Source organism: Puntigrus tetrazona, chromosome 8, assembly GCF_018831695.1.
Source record: "Puntigrus tetrazona isolate hp1 chromosome 8, ASM1883169v1, whole genome shotgun sequence".
NCBI classification, from domain to species: Eukaryota; Metazoa; Chordata; class Actinopteri; order Cypriniformes; family Cyprinidae; genus Puntigrus; species Puntigrus tetrazona.
In genome coordinates, this window is record NC_056706.1 from 19314754 (window position 1) to 19338477 (window position 23724).

At 36.5% G+C, this 23724-nt stretch overlaps 1 protein-coding gene across 1 annotated transcript in view; it reads left to right on the forward strand.

The window, feature by feature from the left end:
- The window catches only part of LOC122349946 (membrane-associated guanylate kinase, WW and PDZ domain-containing protein 1), a 61859-nt gene that overhangs the window by 30037 nt on the left and 8098 nt on the right, over positions 1 to 23724 (forward strand). Inside the window, 9 exon segments of the mRNA XM_043246097.1 lie at positions 5962 to 6145; positions 6837 to 6907; positions 8007 to 8072; positions 8337 to 8403; positions 8405 to 8502; positions 10155 to 10689; positions 11909 to 12479; positions 12562 to 12625; positions 13672 to 14052. Coding sequence (XP_043102032.1) covers positions 5962 to 6145; positions 6837 to 6907; positions 8007 to 8072; positions 8337 to 8403; positions 8405 to 8502; positions 10155 to 10689; positions 11909 to 12479; positions 12562 to 12625; positions 13672 to 14052 — 2037 coding nt within the window.

The following is a 23724-nucleotide window of genomic DNA, read 5'->3' on the forward strand; positions in this document are numbered from 1 at the left end:
AACTGTAAATGTCATTTCTATTTGTATTATGTAAAATTATGTAAACAGCTGTGACTGCAATGATGTGGTACACATTTAAAATGAACCTGGTCTGATTACTGCACGTTTCGCTGCAGTTTCAAAGAGAAACGTCTACTGAGCGGCCATAAAACACAGGTTCAATACGTGAACCACAGCACGGTTTTATTACATTGACATAGGTACGTATCGCTGTGTTTTTATTACGTTCTAAAATCGAATGCTCTGTCATGTTGGAAATATGCCCTACACCAAATCCAACCCTAAACCTAACCTGATATCAAAAAAAGGCGACTGCGCCATTTCAACTTCCATTTCCACAGATTTGAACTGTTTTGTTGAAGTGTAGTTACACAAGATATGAACCGGAGCTCTTCGCCTCTCAAGTACTTCTCTGTACTCCACGAACAAACTTACTGTCTACAAAAAACACGTGTTTGATGCTAACGTTCAAAAACATCAGTTTTTAAATCTACCGGTATATTAATATTGTTTTGAATAACATGATATTCTTCAAATAATTGTGCGAAAAATACGTTTTATTCATCGAAACTCTGTAAATTTGTGTGAAAATGAATAAAATGTGTCAGAGTTACTGCCTCTAGTGTTAAATAATATATAAATATTTTATATACTGAAGCATCTGACTTATACTAACTTATGCAAGCGCAAAATAGATACTTTACACAGTTTATTTTGAATTTCTATTGTTTTTATGAAATCAAAATGCGATGCTGTTCTAAATAATTTCATTTATTTCCATCTCACTTCAGCTCAAGCTAATAGATGCCTAATAGCGCCTGAGGGTGGCTATAATTAGTCTTTGTCTTTTCCTTGTCTTTATGCTGAAATTGACAGCAGAGCGGCAAATAATACCAGGAGCTTTTTTAGTCATTGTTTTTGCGAGCTCTAACATATTCTGTTTCTTCCTGAGACGCCTGCAAACCCGTGTTCTGTGTGTTATATTTCGTGTCCTTTATTATTATTCCACCTTTCCCTGACATTTGGATCTGAGGAGAATGTGTGGGCACAAAAAACAAAATCTAAAACATCACAGAGCACTGTCATTACACAGAATTTTAATATTTGACTTTTTTTTCCCAAAGAAAGGAGAAATATAAAGAAAGTACGCATAATTTGTATTGAAGACAGATGTTTTATAATCAATGTTGCTTGCAGAGCAAATAAAAGGTCAGTACGGCATCGGCCTCAGTCTCTGTTCTCCCTGAAGTCTGAAGAAATGGCATCGGTTCTTTCGCGGTATAATGAGCCTCAAAGCTTTCCAATTGCTCTAACTGCACACTTCATGAAGACCTTTGAGAGGCTGGTCCTTGAACAGCTCAGATCCCAGTCACAGACCATCTGGGCTTTACTGCAGTCTGTCCACAGGCACACCGCTGACAGGATGCAGTTCTGCCCTATATACTCCACAGGGCATGATGCTCCCACCTTGATAAAGATGACACCACCGCCTGGAGTATTTCTGTCTGGTTAGAATTCATTTACCCTTTTCCAGTATCTTAAATGCCATTCTGTTTCCCCAAACTTTAATATGTTGCAAGTAATCAGGTGTTAATCAGAAATCTAAAAACAACCATATAGCATTTTAATTAGTGGTTAACTGATATATTACCAAGGCTGATATAATTGCTGATGTTTGGCTTGTTTAAGTTAGTAAGTGTTTCTGTGTGGCCAATGTGTCGGAAGCGGGACTTTTATTTTGACGCCCCTAAATCTTGATTTCAAACTATGCTGCATTGTCTAGTCATAGTTATATCACTTTTTTTATTCACTGTCTTCTTTATGCAAAATTAGTGCTACCTTGTCTTTATCTGAAAATAAATGAATAAATAATTGATTTCAGTCCCGACACATTTTGGTTCGTTACAACGCTTACTAAAACTGTAATAAAATTTAGTATTTCAATTACAATTACATTTACATTATTATATATTATGAAATATTTTTAAATGTGTAATGTAAACATATATTTAATTGCATCCATTGTAATGAGGGAGCTTTTAATATCTTTATATTAAATAGTGTGATATCCTGCTTTCTAAACTATTGGCATCAGTAATCAAAAAATCAACATGGTTTCACCACTGTATTTCAGTCCAATATTAACAATTAACAGGTGCCACATTTCAGCACTAATTAATTTGTTATATACAGCTAGTCTCAATGCAGTGCTGCTGTTGCAAAGAGACCCGTGCACTGCTAAGAGTACTTTTAGATGTAGCTTTATAACAAAATTTACACTGAGAGTTGAATTTAACATTTCAGTGTTAGTTCAAGCAGTAGAGCCTGGATTTGGATTTTTAGCCGCAGTGAGTTACACATTATAGAGGCACCAAACAACTGAAAAAAGTACTGATTAATGTGCACTTTGAATGCAAATACAATGGTTAAAAACGTCTAGCAGATGCATGAATATAAGTGATTAATTGCACATTTCCATTCAAAAAATTAACCATAAAAATGATTTTGATTTTCTGCACTATATTGAACTATATACTATAACATATGGTATGAATAAAAAATTCATTGCCGTATCCATCATGATTACTAAAATAGCATCTGTAGGCCAGAGTTCATGGCATCATCCTCCTTCTGGTACATATCAGCGCTGTTAAAGCAGATAGAGTGTGTGTATATGACGCTGCAGCCAGGGGTGTATGTGTTTGTTTACAGCTGGGCTTACGATTCTAGTGGGAATATGCTAATTACTTCAGTACAGAGCGCAGGTTGCAGATGTTCGGGTCCCAGCTGGGGATCTTTCACATCCACTTTTCTTTGTATACAAGCACATATGGTATTTCAAGTGATATAAGAGGATGTCTTTATATTAATGAATAGTTGTTGAGTGAGGGACAGGTTCAGTTTAGAAGCTGAACAGCTTCCTGCACAGATAATCGAACCATCTCCATGTACGGACAATGGATCTTTTAGTTACACATTATAGAGGCACTAAACAATTGGAAAAGCTATAGCTTAGCCTTGAGAAAAAGAACAGTATGTACACTTAAGCATGCTTTTGTTTTGAATTAATATGCTATTATATAAGAGCATTCATGAAAAATGAATGTTATACTTCCAGTCTTTTGTTTACATGTTTATTTGTAGCTAAAATGTATGCATTATAGTTTCAATTTATATTAACTACAGTTAAACCTAAAAGTGCTTTTTGACAGTGAAGTAAGACTTCAAGTGTACATAAGAGATTTCATAATTCTAGAAATGATTTAAGCGTGCTTCTGTAAACATTTATGGTAATTAAATATGCTTAAATGTAATTTTTATAGAAACTAGTATGTCATGTGTTTTCAATGATGAAGCTGCAATTTAGTACAGTCACCTTTAAATGCAGAATTAACACGGTACAGTTTAAAATGATAATCAAGTTTGTTAAACATGCTTTCGATGTTAGTGAATACATGAAAATAAGCGACTTGAAATAAGTGCTTTACTTACAATTTTTGGCTTCGTTTCCAAGCTATCGTTTTGGTTCGGTTGAAATATATTTTCAATGCATCACGACTTATGCTAAGAAGCAAAAAAAGTTAGTCATCTAGCCTTAGAGACTGTCAGAAGACATTTCAGAGTTTAGACTACAAGCCGACAAAACTGTCCAGTCAAGTCTTTCATAAGTTCACTTGGGTTTTGTTTGTCTGTGCACTTTTGTCTGGCCCTGGTGTCTTCACCCCATGGGCAGTGGCACAGATGACAGAGGCATCGATCAAAACATGACACTGAAGCCAATCAACAGAGGAGGTTTACATACCGATCTGTCTCTATGGATTAAATGTACCGCTCTGTCTCTCAGATGCTGACCCGGCTTACACTACATTTCACAGCTGACACTGAAGCCATTTTCTTTAGACTGGAGAATGAGGAAAACTTGGTTTTGCCTTTTTGCTGAAATCACATTTGTGAGAACACAGACAAACAAACAGCACACCGTGCAAAGTTTTGGGAGTGACTAACACATTTCATTATCTCCTGCTTCATCGTTCTGTGAGTACGGAGTACAAAAGTCACTTCTGAACCTGTGATGACTGATATAGTAATAAACAGCAATGTTTTGGCATCTTGTGGCTGTACAAACATGAATGGTGACAGTAATGCGTCTGAGGTGTCTGTGACAAAGAGCTGTAAGCCTTATCAGAAATTTCAGCTTTAAAATGTAGTAAAAAACGTGTTTTCTTGTTGGTTTTATGTAATTCAGTATGTTTTAATAGCCTTTTCTTTAACATTTTTCATTTTTTAGTTTTTTCTTACTTTAAAGTATTCCACCCCAAAATGAAAATGTTGTCATTAATCACTTACACCCAAAGCCATAACGGCTCTGTTCATCTTCAGAACACAATTTCAGATGTTTAGGATGAAAACCAGGAGGCCTGTGACTGTCCAATTGACTGTCAAGGTGCAGAAAAGCATACTCCAAAATGCTGCTATGCTGACTCAGAAAGACAGAGGAAATGAATAGCTATTTTTATTTTCTATGCGTACAAGTATTCTCGTCGCTTCATAAAATTCAGATTTAACCACTGATGCCAGATGGAGAAAACAGACAACATCTTTCATACTTTTCTGCACCTTGACACTGGAAATTGTTTGGCAGTCAATGGGACAGTCACAGGCCTCCTGGTTTTCATCCTAAATATCTCTAAATTCTGATCCGAAGACAAACAAAGTGATGACAACATTTTCATTTTGGGGTGGAGTAACCTTTTAATCAAGTAATAAACATCTATTGCTCCTATTATGGGTAATGAAAGGTTCATGTTTTGGTTTTGGGAGTCCTCAACAACAGACTGACAAGGTCAAAAAAACACTTTCATAGTTTTATAATATGCATTTATTTTTACCTTATTTTCTCAACGCTCCCAAACGATTTATTCATAAGTATGAATTTTTCCGAACCCCTGCCCTGATTGCTTGATATTAATCTGATTGGTGATTGGTCTCTTTTTCATTTCATCATGCCATTAATGCCTTGTGAGCAGTGCTGCTTTGTGTACAGGGTTACCGTGGAAACCCCTATTTTAAGACACCTAGTGGCAAAGAATAATTTTGCATTTTCATTCATACCAATGCAAAAACACAAACAAGTGTCATACTGCCAATATACAATTTTTTAAAAGGATGAAGTCATCATTGAGATTCTTTTTAAAGACTACCTGTTTCAATGATTTAGAGTCAACGCTTTCTTTTGAGATTATAACTTTATATATGGTGCGCTTTCAGGTTTAAAATCTTTCAGGATGTTTTCATTCATTCACTTATAGCTGTTACACACCACATAAAAGGCCTTTATCAAAAAAAAAAAAAAAAATCATAATGGGGCACTTCAATGTTTTTAAGGATTTGTAACAAATGATATTTCACAACCTGATCTTACTCAGATCTCCCATAAAAATTGCCTGATTTAAATATAGATTAATATATATATATATATATATATATATATATATATAAAAAACAACATATACTCTATCCTAATTCTACCCTAAAACCAAATTTAAAGTCCCCACAAGGTCAAACATTTAATGCTCTACTGTCCTTTTGGGAATATTTGGTCCACCTGTACCACACACACACATACACACACACACACACACACACACACACACACACACACACACACACACACACACACACACACACAAACTTGGGTGATCAAATGAAAATGTAAATGGCAAAGTATAAATAGAAACCTATAAAATGGCAATGCACAATAATAGCTTCATTTAGCTGTTTTTCTTGCTTTTATGTATCCAATAGGAATAATGAACCCATTTAGAACTGAATAGAAAAGAGAATGACTTGGAGTAATAATTCAATGAATGTTGAAATCGAAGCTTTCAGCCAGAATAGTGTTTGTGTTTCAGTAAGCCGTGTCATTTCACAGGCCTTGTTTTCTCTTCATTGGCATTTCAGGTGGTTCGGCCGGGGCGAGCAGTCACCCCGCCCCCACATCGTCCCCCAGCCAATCACGACATTCAAGCGGAGGAGACGGCAGTGCCTTGGAGAATGGGCTCGGACCCCGTAGAGGAGCACGGGTGACAGGGGCGGAAAACTGGGAGATGATGTACAGCGACTCAGGGAATGCCTATTACAAAGAGTAAGAAGATTATTCATGTCTATATGAATGATTTATAGGGGGTTACTCCCTGAACCAAAAGTTTTTAAGCCTAAAAACACAGCTGATTTAGCTTCAGAAACACTTTTTTTTTATCTTAGATGTTAAGGGATGGTTCATTCAAAAAGGCAAAGGGTGAAATATTTTGAAGAATATATGTATTGTTTTTGTCCATACAATGAAAGTCAATGGGGTCCAAACTTGTTTTGCTCTTAAGTGACACCCAACATACCACAACTGCTTAAAATTGAATCAATTCCTTTTCAAGCCTGGATCATATTTTATTGATCATGGTTTTGATCTTAGTTTTTGAGAATAAGAGAATATCACTCAATCTTCAACCAAGTACATTTATATGCTAGAGTCTGAATGGACCACTTATCTGTCTTTAAGAGATATGGAAATATTTTCTCCTGCCATTTAAAAGTAGACACTTTTGCTATCCTATATTACATCCTAACTACCCAGTATTGTATGATTAGCTGCATTTTATTATTCGGCTGGTTTTCCAGCAGAACAATGTAATGTATATAATTAGAGCCCACTAGAGAAATGTATTTTTATTTAAGTATGTTCTCGTGTAAAAGCCTGCCTACAGTCAGTTATAGTGGTGATTTAGATGACTTTCCTATGTGACAACACTGACATCTTGTGTTATGTGTCTGTCCTGCAGCCATCATCTAAAGCCATCCACTTGGCTTAATCGCCGAGCTCTCAGCAGAGACAATATCTGCATGACTGAATGTAAGATTCTGTTCTATTCTATTCTACTCTATTGTTGCCTTTCATATTGCCTTTTGTCTCATTTGCATTAAGGTTTAGATAATGCAAAGGTTTTAAATGTAAATCACCATAAACATTTAGCATATGCACAATTTTTTTTCTTATGCAGCTACATTGGGGTATTTATAAGAGGTTGCTCCCCAGACTTCTTTTTCTGTTTATAAAGTATATGTAGGACTGTCACAGTACAGTCTGAAGGGACATTAAATATATAAAATAATAATAATAATAATAATAATAATAATAATAATAATGATTAAAGCTTAAAATAATAAAAATAAAGCTTCATATGAGGTATATGTTTTTCCTTCTAAAAGAAAGTAATGAAAATGTTTGTAAGGTAGGTGTATAATTTGTGTATAATTTAGTAGTATCTGCATGTGGAGGATTTGGCATGCTCTTTTTTTCTCATGCTTGTTCAGTGTGAAGTGTGACTGTGCGACTACAATGTGATTTTAAAGAATGTACTGGTTGTTCTTTCTGTGAAATTACACAGAATGAATACTGAAGCTTATAAGATCATTTTCAGATAATTACACTGAAAATAAAATTTGTAACTTGTATGGTACAGTATTAATGTTTGTTTAATAATTTACACGATAAGGGAAGGCATGTCATTACAAACAAGAAATTACTACATTTTCCTACATGTTTAGTAAATTCATTTATTTGATGGCATAAAGTGTATTGTACATTTATTAATAAATCCATAAAATATTGTACATTTAATAAAATGTAATAAATGGCATTCATTCATCTTGATGTTTGCAAAATGCAAAATAGTACTTTTCTTCTGTCAGTTTCTAAGATGCAGTGAATAATTGCTGGCTGAAGAGGGCAGTATAAATGTAGACGTTTTCAGTTTTAAGGACAAGATGGTCATTGCAGCTTCAAAAATCCCATGCCTGCTTTAGGTGGTAGTTTTTCTTTTTCTGTGCTTCCTTCCAGTTCTGATAGTGCTGCATGCGTTCTGCTCTTTAACGTGTTACGCTTGAACAGTTTGTGCTCAGACATGCATATGCTTACCTTTCTCTGTACTTCTACCTCTCTTTTCCTTCAGACATTTCACATTCATGCATTTGGCAGACACTTAAAGACTTACAAAGCAACTTACAGTGCATTGAAGGTATATATTTTTGTCAGTTTGTGTGTTCCCTGGGATTTGGTCCCGTGATATTAGCAGTGCTAGCATCATGTGCAACCGCTTGAGCTACCGGGGCAGAATTTAGACTCCTCTCTGGAAAAAAAATGCAATATTTTGCTTCACCTTTTACCATCCATCTTATGTAATGCCAGTCATTTCTTCTTTACTTTACTCTTGGTTGGCTCATTTTTCCTGATAACCTGTCAGGTTTAAGCCGGTCACCATCTTCTTGTTCTTGCTTTGCAGTGGCAGAGTTTACAGACCAGCCGAGTGAACTGAAAGGCTTCTCCGTTCACACTCGTCTGGTGAAGGGTTCGAGGGTTTCGATTCAACATAGTGGGAGGCAGCAGGCGGAGGGAGTTCCTGCAGATCTACAGCATCACTCCCGGAGGACCTTCCACCCTTCACACAGGTAACAGCTCACATCTCTCTGCAGCCGCCCACTGCAGTACACCACTCTTCTTACAAACAAGGGAATATTTATGTTTCTTCTATAGGCAGCTGCTTGCTCTCTCTCTCTCTCTCTCTCTCTCTCTCTCTCTCTCTCTCTCTCTCTCTCTCTCTCTCTCTCTCTCCTCTCTCTCTCTCTCTCTATCTATATTGCTCTTTCTGTCCCACCGTGGATTAGTGTTGTGATTTTGTGATTCTGTTGAACGAGTATCTAGATCTGCCTCTAATCCTAATGGCCTGCACGGAGTAATCCAGCTATCACAGCTATGTGTGCCGACACGCACGGTTATAAGAAAAATGTGACATTATGAACACGTTCTCCCTCACTTTATTGTGACTTGCATACTAACATGCCCCTGCATGCATCAGTGAATTGATTTTGCTCATTTATGAATGTACACACCTCTGAGTTTCACTGTACGTTTTTAGATCAGTGCTTTTTGCATGCGATACTGTATATAGAAAATATGTTACATTTATTTTGTGGATAATTTTACATTTTCGTTCGAATTGTTTGTCATAAAGCAGCATCTCAGGAAAATGTTAAAGGCATTTCAATCCACATATGACTTCCTGTTATGAAGTAATTTTATACATGTCCACTGTATACACCAGGACTAAAAGCATGTGTGTTGTGCATTTTGGAAAACATAACAATTGAATTATATCAATATTTTTATGGAAATTATAAAAATTGTGGCTCTCATTATGACATGTCTTTTCAACATGCTGTCCTAACAGAATATTAATTATGTTACTTAAACACAGTGTATAGATGCAATTGTGATTAATAGGAAAATAAGTTTGGGGAAATTAGTACATACATATTGCATAAAACAAAGCTGTATATCAAAAAATGTGTTAAATATTTTATATCATAGTTGAGAATCAGCCTTAAGCAATCAATCTGAAACCTAAAAATGTATTAATGATAAAAAAGAAACTTTTGATGTCTATTCATGCCATTTAAATATTTTAGAAAAATAGTCCTAGTGTCATACATTTTTTCTGGGTTTCAGATATATATAAAGAGAGAGAGAGTTAAACTGTAGTGTGTGTGTTTGTGTATATATATATATATATATATATATATATATATATATATATATATATATATATATATATATATATATATATAGAGAGAGAGAGAGAGAGAGAGAGATAGATGTGTGTGTACATATATATAAATGTTTATATTAATATTTTAAATAAATGCTGTTCTTTTGAACTTTCTCTTCATAAAAGAGACCTGAAAAATATTATCAATGTGTATTGAATTTTTTGGGAATCTGTGATAAGAATCACAAATCAACAGCAAATCAGTATATTAGGATTGAATAATCGTGTGACACCAAAGAGAGGAATAAATTATGTTTCTACACAATTAAAATATTAATTATTTCGTTTTTTGTTATTATTATTTTATTAAAATTATGTCCAGTTGTAAGAATACTTTAAAATATTGTTTTCTAAACTATTCAAAAGACCCCAAACCTTTAAAAAGTAATGCATGAAAATTAGTTTTACATTCCTGAAAGTAAGATTATTTATCCTTTTATCCTTTATAATCAATGCCGTTTCACAAATTCCCTTTTCATGTCTTTCCTCCTCCAGCGGACATTCTGGTGTACATCAATGATACCTGTGTGCTGGGCTTCTCTCACAAAGACGTGGTAGAAATGTTAAAAGCCATTCCTGTGGGTCACACCGTGGACGTTGTTGTCCGAAGAGGCTACCCCATGCTGTATAACTCTGACGGCTGTCCGAAGATGCCCAATCCTAGGCTAACGGCATCCCTAGACCAGTCACTGCATCTACCTCCACCAACCACCACCCAACCCCAGCCCCAGGCTCCGCTCCCATACGCTCAGCTCCACCTCAGCCACAACGGGCCCATGTGGGCTGATCTCGAGAGGGCATCCTCAAGGAATCTCCGAGCGCGGGCTTCGAGGTTCAGTTTGGATGCTAATGGTAATTCGTCTCCATTTGCTTCCCCTTCAAGACAGCCATCATCATACCAGTACTCTAACGGGTATGGAAATGGGTTCCTGAGACCGCCACGCTCGGCCAGAAGCATCAGGAGGTTACAGAGTGCAGAACTGGCCAGCCAGAGCGACAGCGAGGTGGTGTCTGCGATTGGATCCCATAGGTGAGAGCGTTTATATGGGATCGTTTACAGAATACTTGCTGTGATATGTAACTTATTAATACTTATTAGCATTATCCCTTGCATTGCAACATTAAATGTTTTTTAAAAGCAACATTATTTGTTTTCCTCATTTTCTTTCATATTTTTGACTGCTTTTAAAAGCCTTTTATGCTCAGCAAGGCTGAATTTATTTGCTTAAAAAAACAATAACTATGTGAAATATTATTGCAATTAAACCACTGTTTCAGTATATTTTAAAGTGTGATCTATCCCTGTGATGTCTTACTATTATCTTTGTTGAAAACATTTGTTCATCTATTTTTTGTAAAAATCTTTAGTTTTTTTGATCCATTGAGAACAGCGTTTATTTAAATTTTTTGTAACACGATTAATGCCTTTTCAATTTTGATCCATTTTTAAACACTCTCAGTAAAAATATAATACTTGCCTGCAAATATTGAAACTCTAGTCGATATGACGTGAAATTGATTTCCTTGACAGATTTCATCTTAAAATATAATAGTGTCTGCTAGAAGGTGCAGGTCAGAGCAAGAAATAACATTTTAGCTTAGCATAAAGCTAAATGTTGACACAACGGTTTAAACTAGTAAAAGCTCTTTCTACTTCTCAAAATTAACTTCAAGGTCCTACTGAGTGTATAAAACACTTCTTTTACTATTCGTGGGTGATTTTTTTCATGTCTAAAGAGTCCTTTTTTTAAAAAAAAAAATACCACATGAAAAACTTCCCTCATGAACATTAGCCGTGCTTTTATTGTAGTAAAACCGTTGTTTTCTGGTGTATTGATGACCGTTTGTGTAACCAGGTTTCACCACAAGTGTATCAAAACCATTTGTGGTTACTATAGTTTAACTATAGCCAACGGTTTTTGGTTTTATTTGAAATAAAACATGTTTTAAAGGCATGTTTTAAATGTTGTAATTATAATCTTGTTTTTTTTTTTTTTTTTTTGATGAATTGGTCAAAGTGTATCAAGTCCTCAATTACTTTTATTGTTTTACTGTCTGCTGGTATAAATATGACACACATTATAAGAGTGTTTCAGTGCTGTTCATACTAAATACTTAAAAATTATCTGATTACCAATGCATAGTTGTAAATGTAACTATTTTCTATTATAAATACGTAAAGCTATATTCCATCCCTCCTCAACTCTTTGCCTGAGCACATGGCCTCCTCTCTTATTTTATCTTCACAGGGCCTCCTTTATCCGTAACCACAACAACAACTCCCTGTCCACTCCGCCACCTCTCCGCCTGCACTCCTTCAAATCTTCTGAGAGCGACCTTTCCTCGAATACTCCACCACCCATATCTCGCCTGCCCCAGCCCCACGCCGAAGTAAGTCCAGGCCCGGTCTCTTTCTCCCCCGGAGGAGGAAGGCGCTACTCTCATCTCCGTAAACCCCAGCATTCCCTGCTAACCCCACCCAGCAGCGCCCATTCGGACGGGCCTTACTTCACCTTCAACGGCACAGCCAGCGCCAGCAGCGGCAGCCCGAACAGCAGCATTCCTTCACCCGGGGCCATGAGCGCCGTGATCGGGGCCGGAGTCGGAGGAATGGCGGGAAGCGGGGAGTTAGTCCCCGTGGCTTTGGCTAAATGCGAGAGGGGCAGCAATATGGGGTTCAGTGTCACGGCAGGAGGTCACGGAGGAAGACAGACCATCGTGAAGAAAGTCTGGGACCACAGACAGTGTAACGGACTGCAGCCTGGAGATGCCATTGTGAAGATCAACGGAGCTGATGTACAGAGTCTCAGCTTTGCACAGGTAGAGATGAAGACACCTAAGATTTTTGTTGTGGCGTGCTTTTATCGTTGTTGTATGTTTATCTGGTGTGCTTTGATTCAAGGTCCAAAGGATTTTGCAAGAACACACTAAAAAGGGGGAGGTTATTCTGCTGGTTTACAGAGGGGGTAAGTTATGTGTTCACCCTTTTCGTAATACGCAGTGTCAGCATTAAAATAGGGGATTTTCATTATTTATACCTGTAAATAAGCTATAGATTTTTGAAGGAATTTATTAAAATGTGAGATGTACAAGACATTCTGCATTATTTGATTAAGCAAATCATGTGATCGTTTTCAAACCATACTAGGTGACACGCTCATCATATGCACAGATTTATTTGTATTTTGAATAAATATTGGCCAGTAATAGATAGCATTAAACATTTTGCTATATGTTATACTTTATAGTGAAAATATATGATTTTGATGATATATGTGACCCTGGACCACAAGTCGAAATACCAAAAGCACATTGTATGGGTCAAAATTTTTCTTTTATGTCAAAAAATCATTAGGATATTAAGTAAAGACCATGTTTCATGAAGATATTTTGGAAATATTTTGGATAACTTTAAAAGCGATTTTCCCTAGATTTCAAATTTTTGTCAACTTCAGATTCCAGGTTTTCGATATATTTTCCTATTATAACAAACCATGCTTTCAGCTTTCAGATGATTTATAAAAATGTAAACTTATGACCTGATGTTTGACTCTAAGCAATTATTTTATTCATTTACAAATTAAATTTAATTAAATTGTATTATTTAGAGTTATATTAGTTAGAATGTGTTCTTTTTTATTTTATTTTATAATGAATAATTAAAATATTTATCTGCAATAGATGAAATAAACTTACAGTAAAAGTAAATCTTTATTTGTATTTTGTTTAGTTTTATTGTATTACCTTATTTTATATTTCATATGTTATTTATTTATTTGTTTACTTCAATAATAATGTGGTGTCCCATCAAGATGATTTGTCTATAATTTCATGGCCTTTTTTTGCAAACACCCATAACATTAAACAGTCAAATTCATCAGCCAGTGCTAGTATATTTAGCATTGCCAATCATAAAGTTTTGCTCAATCTTGTCATGCAACTCGATTTTGTAAATTGTGTAAAGTCACCCCTTCTTCATCCCTGCTCATCAAAAAATAATCTTTCTTTGTAGGCCCCTCGCATTTCTCCAATTCACCTAATTCTGTGCGTCGACTGACTCCTCCTCCTCCTCGCTCCGCATCTGACTCTGAAGTCCCTCTCACCGACTCCATACCAATATCACGCAGCTCTCTAACCCCGCCCTCTCCAGCGCTGGTGCGCTCCTCATTGGTCCAGAGCACCAGCTTCCTGGATTCTGTTCCTGTCACTCTCACGCTAGAGCCACGGGATTGGATGAGCTCAGAGGAAGGAGGGACAGTACTCAGTCCCAGAGTGAAAACGGAGGAGAAAGAACAGCCCCCTGCACTGAGGGGGTATGAGGTGGAGCTGAAGAGGAAGCCAGGTGAAGGCTTTGGATTTGTTATCGCCTCTCAGGATGTGGAGAATGTCAAAGGTGAGTTTTTGTAATGCGTCCACGCCATGCAGTAACCTGTTGCTAGATATGCTTCATATTCGCTGAGTTTTATATTAAACACGGAAGGTAGGAATTAATCACTTTATTAAGTCTAACCTGCAACGACAACAACCATGATCATGATTTCATGTGTCCCCATCCCCTATATAGTGCACTATTTGCCGTATATAACAAATAAATGTATGAACAAGCAAAAGATTTAAAGGGATAGTTCACCCAAAATGTTTTATTCTGTCATTAATTACTCTATTACACTATCATACACTATTATTATTATTAATAATTCATCTTCAGAACAGAAATTAAGATATTTTTAATGAATTCTGAGAGCTCGCTGACCCTTCCATAGACAGTAGTGATATTACCATACTACAAAAATGTAGCTAGAACATTGTTAAAATAATCCATGTGACATTAAAGCATAAACAACATAATCAACGTATCCTTGTGCATATGTTGCATATGTTGTTTGTGTATGTGATACTCTTCATAATGGCCCTATATGGAGATGTGGAGGGGACTAATTGTTGAATAAAGTTATTATTTTTGTTTTCTTTGTGCACAAAAAGTATTGTCATAGCTTTGTAAAATTATCACGTCACATATATTGTTTAACAATGTCCTCTGAGCCTTAATTGTGTAAAGCATCCTTGCTGTCTGGGTCCAAATTCTCTCGAAATTCATCAAAAATATCTTAATTTTCCGACAATGAAACGAAAGTCTTGGAGTTTGGAACAGCAAGAGGGTGAGTAATACATTTTATTTTTTGGAAGAACTATCCTTAAGCCATGGTTTCGGTGTCTTTTACAGTGTAAGAGGTTGGAGGCTTCAGATCCTAGAAAGCTTTTAACTGGTCCGAAAATCTGATGAGAAGCTTTAGTGCAGAACGCTGTCATAAAACATGCAGATCTGTATCGTCAGAAGTGAGAGGCTTAATGTTTTGAGACACTAGCTTACAAATATTCTACTTGTAAAAAAAAAAAAAAAGAAAGAGTTTGATTTCATTGGGACTTTGAAGTGTGTGTAGACTGTTATATGCATAATTGGGCCTATTCAGTGGCAGCTGTATTAGGTTGACTGACTGACAGTGAGACAGAGGCCTGCCAACACTGAGGCCCGGATACACACAGCCCTCCTTCCCCCTCCCACTCTCCCCTACCTAAGCCCACAATGACCTCATTTTGCTCAGTGTTCCTTTGGTTTTTATCGAGGCCATGGCATCACTAAGAGCTTGAGCATCTAAAAAAGTGCCTGTCCCCAATGTCACAGCTGTTTCCATGCATATCAATATCTCAGATGCTACACTTCTGTGTGACTTTCGTAATCTTTTTTAGGAGTGTGTGCTGTTTTGATGTTTTACGCACCCTCTGAGTTACAATTAGAGTTCAAATTCATCTTGTATTATATTTTAGCACTATATTGTTTTGGTCGGAGCTGCGGTCTGTTGGTCGTGCGTACACGTGCACTGTACATATCGGATGTTAAAGGCTTAATCTGCCCGTCTTGAGCCTGTGATGTCTGATGAAACCCTGGGTGTGCGTTTGTGTGTACGGTTGCGCAGAGGAGCATGAAATACCATCAAAACACGCCGTATGATGACTGTAGAGATATGTGGAAATCAGAAATGGTGTTTAAAAATGTCAAGGGAGACAGCGGGAGACCGATAAAACGAGGGAGAATTATGTCAGCAAGCAAAACATGAGTTACAAGATCAATGAATCAATAAGAGTGATTATCCTAGTTGTGTCACTGCCAGTCGATCCCTTAAAGGGACAGTTCACCTAAAATAGAAATTCAGCATCACTTGCTGTTATGTTTTGAAGATATAAGTTACTTTGTTTCTCGTGTTTAGTCCTGGCTACTTTTTCATACATTTTTATACAATGTAAGTGAACGGGGACTGGGACAGTCATGCTTCAGTATGACAAAAAAAGTACCACAAGGTTTCATAAAGGTAGTCTGCTCTGGCCCTCAAGTTCAAGTGTTGTAAAGCCATATAATAACTTTATGTTACAGACTAATTACTCAGCCTCGTGTTTTTTAAAGACCTTCAGTCTTCAGAACACAAATTAAAATATCTCTGATGAAATCTGGAAACACAGACATGTACTAAAGACGTTGTTAAAAAAGTCCATGTTAACAATGGTTCAAACGTAATATTACATAGCTACAAGAATACATTTTGTGCATAAAGAAAACAGTAAAGAAAATAGTATTTTGCAGCAGATTTAAATATTAGATGATGTAGTAAAATCATTTACAGTTATATGTGTTTAGGTGACAATAATTAATGATTAACTAATTAACAAGTTTTTACTATAGCATTTTTTTCTGTAATTATTTTCTTTTATTTTTTCTGTATGTGTGTGCATTTTAATGCTTTTATGTTTTGAAGTTAGGCAATCGCAGTCTATATATTTACTTATACAGGAAGGATGAAGTCAGGAAGGTTTGAAAAGACAAAAGCATAGGGCAAGGATAAGGATAAATGCGTTTTTTTTTTTTTTTTTTAATATCCGTATTATTACATGAACTACATATTCTCACGGTGCACCAGTGCTGCCGTGTGCACCGCGCTGATACAGCATTAATTTCAATCACTCAAATGCTTTTTTTATTGGCATGACCAGCATGCATCAGCAATGCCAAAGTCAGATTACACACATACGTGCATGTAGGTCTCTCTCTCTCTCTCTCTCTCTCTCGGCGATCGGCACCCCCCGCTCTGCAGTGGTCCATGGATTAAATCACTCGTCTCGTTCGCTCTCTTATCGCCCCTCCTCTTATCTCCATCTCTCTGTCTTTATTCCCTCCTTTTCTGTGCTCGTCCACCCCCCTCTCTCCCTCCCTCTCATTCAGCGACTCCAGATGCCAAAGGAAAATGAACCCGTTACAGTAAAGCGATTCGCTCGCACGGCGAGACAGGCTCCTTCTGTTTTGTTTTCATTCGCTTGCTTGTTTGTTTATGCCCTCCATTCGTTTTCTCATTATGACCCTTCCGCGTGATCGCTCTCACATGTGTTGGGATTTAAGCGGAGTGTGATCCGGGATCGGGACCCTGCCTCCAAACACACACACACACACCGATACACACACACACACATCAAGCCATGCTGGAGAGACTGCAGTCTGCCTTGAAAAGTGTGAAGGACTCTAAACGTAAATATGTGTTTATTTTTCTTGATTTCATCCCTTATTTCTTAAAGCGATAACCAGTTTATGTTAGCAGTGATGCAGATGTTTTAATGGCAGAGATATGTAGTACTTTACTTTATATGATTATTGTGCGATTTAATAGGCTCTATGGCCTGTTCATTTTACCCGTCATGAGGATATCTGCAGTGTGTTTATGTATGTGTGGGTATAGATATGTGTTCATATGTTAAGGAATAATTCATGCAGTTTATTAGAGGATAGACCCCTGCTATAACAGAAAAACAAAGTAATGTGTATGCATTTTGTTCATGTGAAAGTCTGATCTTTAAGAATAGAAACTAATTACACAACAGCAATATATTTGTTTGATTTTATGGTTGCTTTGTGACGTTTTTCTATGTCAAAATTAGTTTGCTTGGCTTTTGTTGTCAGAAATCTGTTCTTAAGGCTTAAAGTGGGTCTGAAACAGACAGCACTAGACCACAAAATACACACTAATGAACATATTATTGTGACAGGGGAAAAGCCCACTGCGTTTTCTACTCTCTGCTTCAGGTGTAGCGGTACTGCATTGTAGCTAAATCAATAGCACATCTGCAGAACATCTTCTATTAATTAACCAGCAAGATAAGTGAGATTCCTGTCTCGTATTCGTACATCTGCTTCAGTTTTGACAAAGTAAAACGTTTTAGACAATCATTGCGATAATTGAGTTCTGAGGCTTGTAATCTGTAATTATGTTTTGCAGTTATTGCCCCAAAAGCATTTGATGAGTAATGCATTTCTTCGACAGACTTCCTTTTTCCAGTCGGTTACAGTTCCAAGTTTGCTGACTCTGTCAGAAATGTTTTGTGTATGTTTCTCACAAGTTATGAACATGTTCATCATGCCATGAGAGATTCGATTTTCAATGCTCCAGTGTGTATTCAATGTCTTATTTCACTGAAATGCATCAAATTATGTAGACATTTATGATGTGTACAAATTATGGCAAACAATATTTATGTTGAGTAAAGTGGCAGATATGCCAACATAAATATGTAGTTATCTGCAACAGCATTGTTAATCATTTATTAATAGTTGTTAGTATTTCCACAGCCGTAGCTTATACATATAAATTGCTAGATCCAGTCTGTTGGTGGCACTGGGATAATTGCTGCTGCAATGCAACATGGGTTCATAATGAGCATCTGACACTCTTTATGTCTTTCTCTCGTCCCTCTCAGTCTCTCTCTTGTGTTTTAGTATGCAGCGCTGGTCTTCTGAAGTGAACGGTGTTACAGTGCCAGCCAGTGCATTTCAGCAGCTGTGGAGCACTTTTATTATTGAGATGAAGATGTTCAAAGACTGCTACTATGTTAGAATCTTTCATCATCTGACTTAAAGGCCGCCCTGTTTGTATCACTGTGCTTGTCTGTGTTTCAGACAGACCACTGTCAGCCTGTGCAGTGGTTATTTTCCAGTCACACTTTCAGGAGGTCATGCAGTTAGACAGCAGATGGCGACAAGTGACTGTCTTTATGAGTGAATGAATCGCTTGTTCATTCAAGTAAATAAGTAACTGTTTATGAGTCATTGAATCATTCGCTCAGTTGTTTTGTTTTTTTAAACTAATTCACTATAGATTGAAACACCACTACTGTGTCTTGCTTGGCAACTCATTTACTTTTGAATCTGTAAGCAATAACTGACAAAGTAACTGCTAATATTGCAACTACATTGTGTCTAAAACATTGCTCTTTCTCATCTTATTAGTATTTTGTGTATTTTATAAATTGGTCTAAATTTATGCAAAGCTGTGGGTTAAGGTTGTGTCTCATGCCTACAGCCAATTCAAGCATTTGACTGACATAATTCTGTATCGAACAGAGAGATTAATTAATATTTTGGCTCCATTTTCCTAAATCATGCATACGTATATATGCTAAAAATGGCTTGAACATGTTATGTTTTAATATAAAGATGGCCTAACATGCCTGGACTAATACTCAGATCTGTGAATAAGAAGTATCTTGTGCTGTTCACATGTTCCAGCTTAACTCCATAACTTGCATGCCTGTATGAAGGTGGTCCAGTGTTTTCAAGGATATCAAGACTAATCGCATGTGCCTGTGTATCAAATTGTGGCCCATTTGTCGGCATTAGTGTATGAAAGCATATGCCGGCAATACTTCAAACCTAATCTACGAGGATATATGATGTTTTGCTTTATTTGAGTGCAGAACATTTGTTCACATTGTTATAGTTTTTATCAAAGAAAATGGATACTTAAAGGGATAGCTCACCCATAATGTAAACAATGTCACCATCGTGTTCTTTCAAACCTGTGTGAGTTTCTTCCTTCTGTTGAGCACAAGAGAAGATATTTTAAAGAATGTTGGTAACCAGTAGTTGTCTGTAGCCATTGACTTCCATGGTATGCTCTTGTCTGATGAAGAGTCACATGGCTTGAAATATTACTTTTGGTGAGAACATTCTAATACTTGATCCTGGAGCTATTGCCTCCTTTTTGTTACCAATATGCTTCAAAATATCTTGTGTGTTTAAAAGAAGAAAGAAAGTCATACGGGTTTGGAACAACTTGAGGGTGAGTAAATGCAGAATACAAAATACAGTTTAACGTCCGGTAGGAAGCGTTCATCGTTGGTAACTTTCCGTTTCACTCACCATTGGCATTGGCATCAAAAAGTACATTTTGACTGTAATGCAAGTTTGTTTATAGCTGAATGATTTTGTGCTCTGCGTGCAGGTTGAGTTTTCTGGGACTGATGGCCTATATAATGACTCAATAGAACAGCTGCTTCAACTGAAAGAGTAGCGAAGGATGGGGGATGGAGGGATTGAAGATGTAAAGAAATGAGAGAAAAAAGACAGGTGACATGAGATGAAAAGAAGGAAAGTGAAAGGCAAGAGTGTGTGCCGTAAGAAAGAAGAGGATAAACAGTTGAAAGAGAAAAAGTTTTAAAAGGTTAAAGGTTGTTAATAATTCACGTGCATTGTCTTAGCAACAGTTCAGAACAAATGTAAATGCGTTCTGCTCCTATATCCACACTCGCACACATACGTCAGCTCTCTCATTCAGCACTCAAGTGTTTCCGGAGGCTGAATCCGTGTGACTCACACTGGATGCGGCATTGTGTGAAAACTAATGATTTTCAGTGACAGCCGTGATTATGACTGTCCTCCACTCATTTTGTAACTCCACTCGTCTGTTTTTCTCGGCTTCACACCTTTTCATATTGAAAGGGCTTTTATTCTCTGTTATTTATTAATTTAGTGATTTGTCACATAACAGATCCAACAATAAACATGTTTTCTTCTGACTGGTCAGAACAGATTATATTTGCTCTACCACAAAAAAAAAAAATATAAATAAATAAAAAAAAATATATATATATATATATATATATATATATATATATATATATATATATATATATATATATATATATATATATATATATATATATATATACTTTTAATTTAGAAATATATTCATATAATTATTTCATAAAAAGTGACATGAATAAAGCAAGTTAATTTAACAATTTCAACCATACGGTGCTGAACTTGAATACTGTTAAAAATATGCAAAATAAGATGTAAATACAAACACACAAATCATATATATCATCCTCACTATCACCATCTTATAAACCATGGTGTATTTAAAATCTTGTTAAAACTATTTACAGTAACCTTTGATCAATGTCTTGATAAAAGAAATGTTCTGAGCCCAACATTTCAAACGGCAGTGTACATATATTTGTGAATAAATCCAATTAGAAGTATTTTGGGATGGTACATTTTAGCCTAATGTGACTCACAAACGTTCTAAATGAAATATAACTAAAGAGGTTAACTGGTTTAAATGCATTGTAACTGGTTATATGTGATTGTAAGATGTAATATGAATGCATTATACTGTATATAGGCTCTACATAAAGAGCTGCATCCTTCTGATCCAGAATGACTTTGATTTTTGTAAGAGGAACAGTATCTCCAGAGAAATCGGGAGTAAGTGCTTCACTCACGGGCAGATTTGTGATGGGAACTATCTTTTTTTCTTTACTTATATTGCCCATTATGGGACTTGAGCCTTTGGGTTTACCAGCCTGAATATTTAACCTCTAAAAGGCCTCCCCATTCCCCAAAAAGCCCGATCGAAATGACTTATTAATAAACGCGAGGGCAATTAATCTATATATGATCACCAATATAATTGATTCAAGCCTTAAAAGTATAGTGCACAATGGGGATGGAAAATTTATCCTTCTATTAAGATGAAATTACAACCGCGTTTGGTGTGTGAAATCTCGAGTAACATCATAATGTGTAGAACGTGGACACTAAACATGAAATCCAGACTGTTAATCAGGCAACATTAAAAGTCAAAAGGCACTTGGATTGTCATTAAGATTATGGTCTCAGTCAAATGGTGTTTTGAATAAGAGCAGAATCCGTAATGCATAACACCTCCTAGGCAGATCTTACACTGGCATCAGCCCAGCCGAGTAATTGAATGTCGTGTTAAACCGAGACACTAATGCTGGTTCTTACAGAATGATATCCCCTCAGGCCGGGAGTTTGGGGGGGGAATCAAAAGGTTTAGCATGAATTTTTCCGTTTGAGCTAAATCGAGTCAGCGTTAAACACCAATGAAGATTTCTGTTTCTCCACACAATGCTTGCAGAGGTTCATCCACGAGAAAGAAAGAGAGATGTATGTGGGCATGTGAGCATTTGTTTCTCCGTCAGAGTGTGCGTGAGTTTGTTTCTAAGTAGGTCGGCACAGGACAAGTTCCGTTCTCGCAATGGCGCACTAATGGAGACAGGCAGATTGACTTCAGGGACAAAGATGTGGACTCACAAGGTCATTTCCCTATAGTGTCTCCACGTGACTTTTGGATTATCATTGCTCCGTGTGTTCACAGAACATTACCGCTTACTAACCGATTAAAGAAACTTCAAGTTTAAACTCAACAGCTGGTTCAGTATTAATGCAAACTACAAAGGTAACTGCATAAATGCATCTGTTCGGATACGTTCAGAAAGCTTACAAGGTTGGAAACACTTTTTAATTGGATAATTCAATACTGTAAAGCATCCCAGGAACATATTTTTGTAGCTACGTTCAGTGCTCCCCATAGGTTTGCTGGCATTTGTGTTTTTTCTTTGTTGAAATTGCTATTATAAAAAGTAGAAATAGAAACAATTTTGTTTTGTTTGGCTTTGATGTTGTCTGCTATTTTGCTTGTGCAGGATTGAATCTGTTTTGTTTCAATCCCCAGATGTGTTGTTTCACTTTTTGATTGACTATTACAAAGAAGTAGAAATAGAACAAAACAAGATGATGTTTCTGTTTTGTTTTGTCTGGTCTTTATTGTGTTGGTTTTCGTTTTGTTTAGCTTTTTTGTAAGTGGATAAAATCAAGGCTCATTTTTTCAACATTGTCCTCTTTTTCACGATGACCTGAAATCATTAATATTTTATCATAATTTACTTAAAGCATGTAAAGCAGAAGCTTCGAAAACACTATAATAACAGCCATGCTTCGCCTCTTAAAACATAAAAACAGCTAATAGCAATCAGTATTGATCAGATATTTATAGTATTTATTTCAATATTTGATACTATTCATTTTATTTGAATTGGAAGGTAGTCGGATTTTCAGAAACCTTAATGAAGACGTTTCAAGTAAATGGTTACAATGACATTAAAAAAAAAAAAAAATTCTGCAGTATATTTGATTTCTGTGTTTCAGCTCCCGTTCTGTCTGTAATCTCTTATCTGCGTGTAATCCCTGACATCACATCAGCACCTTTAATGGACTGATGACTGCGATTTTAACGACTGTCAGGATTTGTGTTAAATCTGCATTGATATTCTGCCTGCGAGCTGCGTCACAGGTTTCTGTAGGTGACATTCGGTGAGAAGATCTGCAGCAGCTACAGAATCTCTGATTCAGCCATGTATTAATGATAGACGCCTTTAAAAGCCACCCCGGAACGAGGTTGACATTGAGCGAGAGAGAGAGAGAGAGAGAGAGAGAGAGAGTAACTTTTTTTCTTCACACTGATGAATAATTTCCCTCTATCTTTCTCTCGCAATCTTTCCCTCTCTGTCCCGTTTGAATCCCTCCCACTTTACTCTTTCCACCCTCCATCCATCATCTCTTCCGCTCCTCTCCAGAGGGAGAAATCTCCAAAGAGGTTTCTTTATCTGCTTTGCCTTGGATAATCCATCTTTATTCCTGTGTGTTTTTTGTGCAAGTATTTGGTAACTGTTCGTTGTACGCTTAAGGAAAGGATTCGGTGTGATTTCTCTGCGCTTTCTTTTTTATTTTAGCCCATCTATATATACTTAGCTAAAGGATAGTTATAATTATCAATCAATCAATCATTTTTATTTATATAGCGCTTTTAACAACACAGGTTGCATCAAAGCACTGTACAGTATAATGACAGGGATGTATAATGACAGGGATGTATAATGA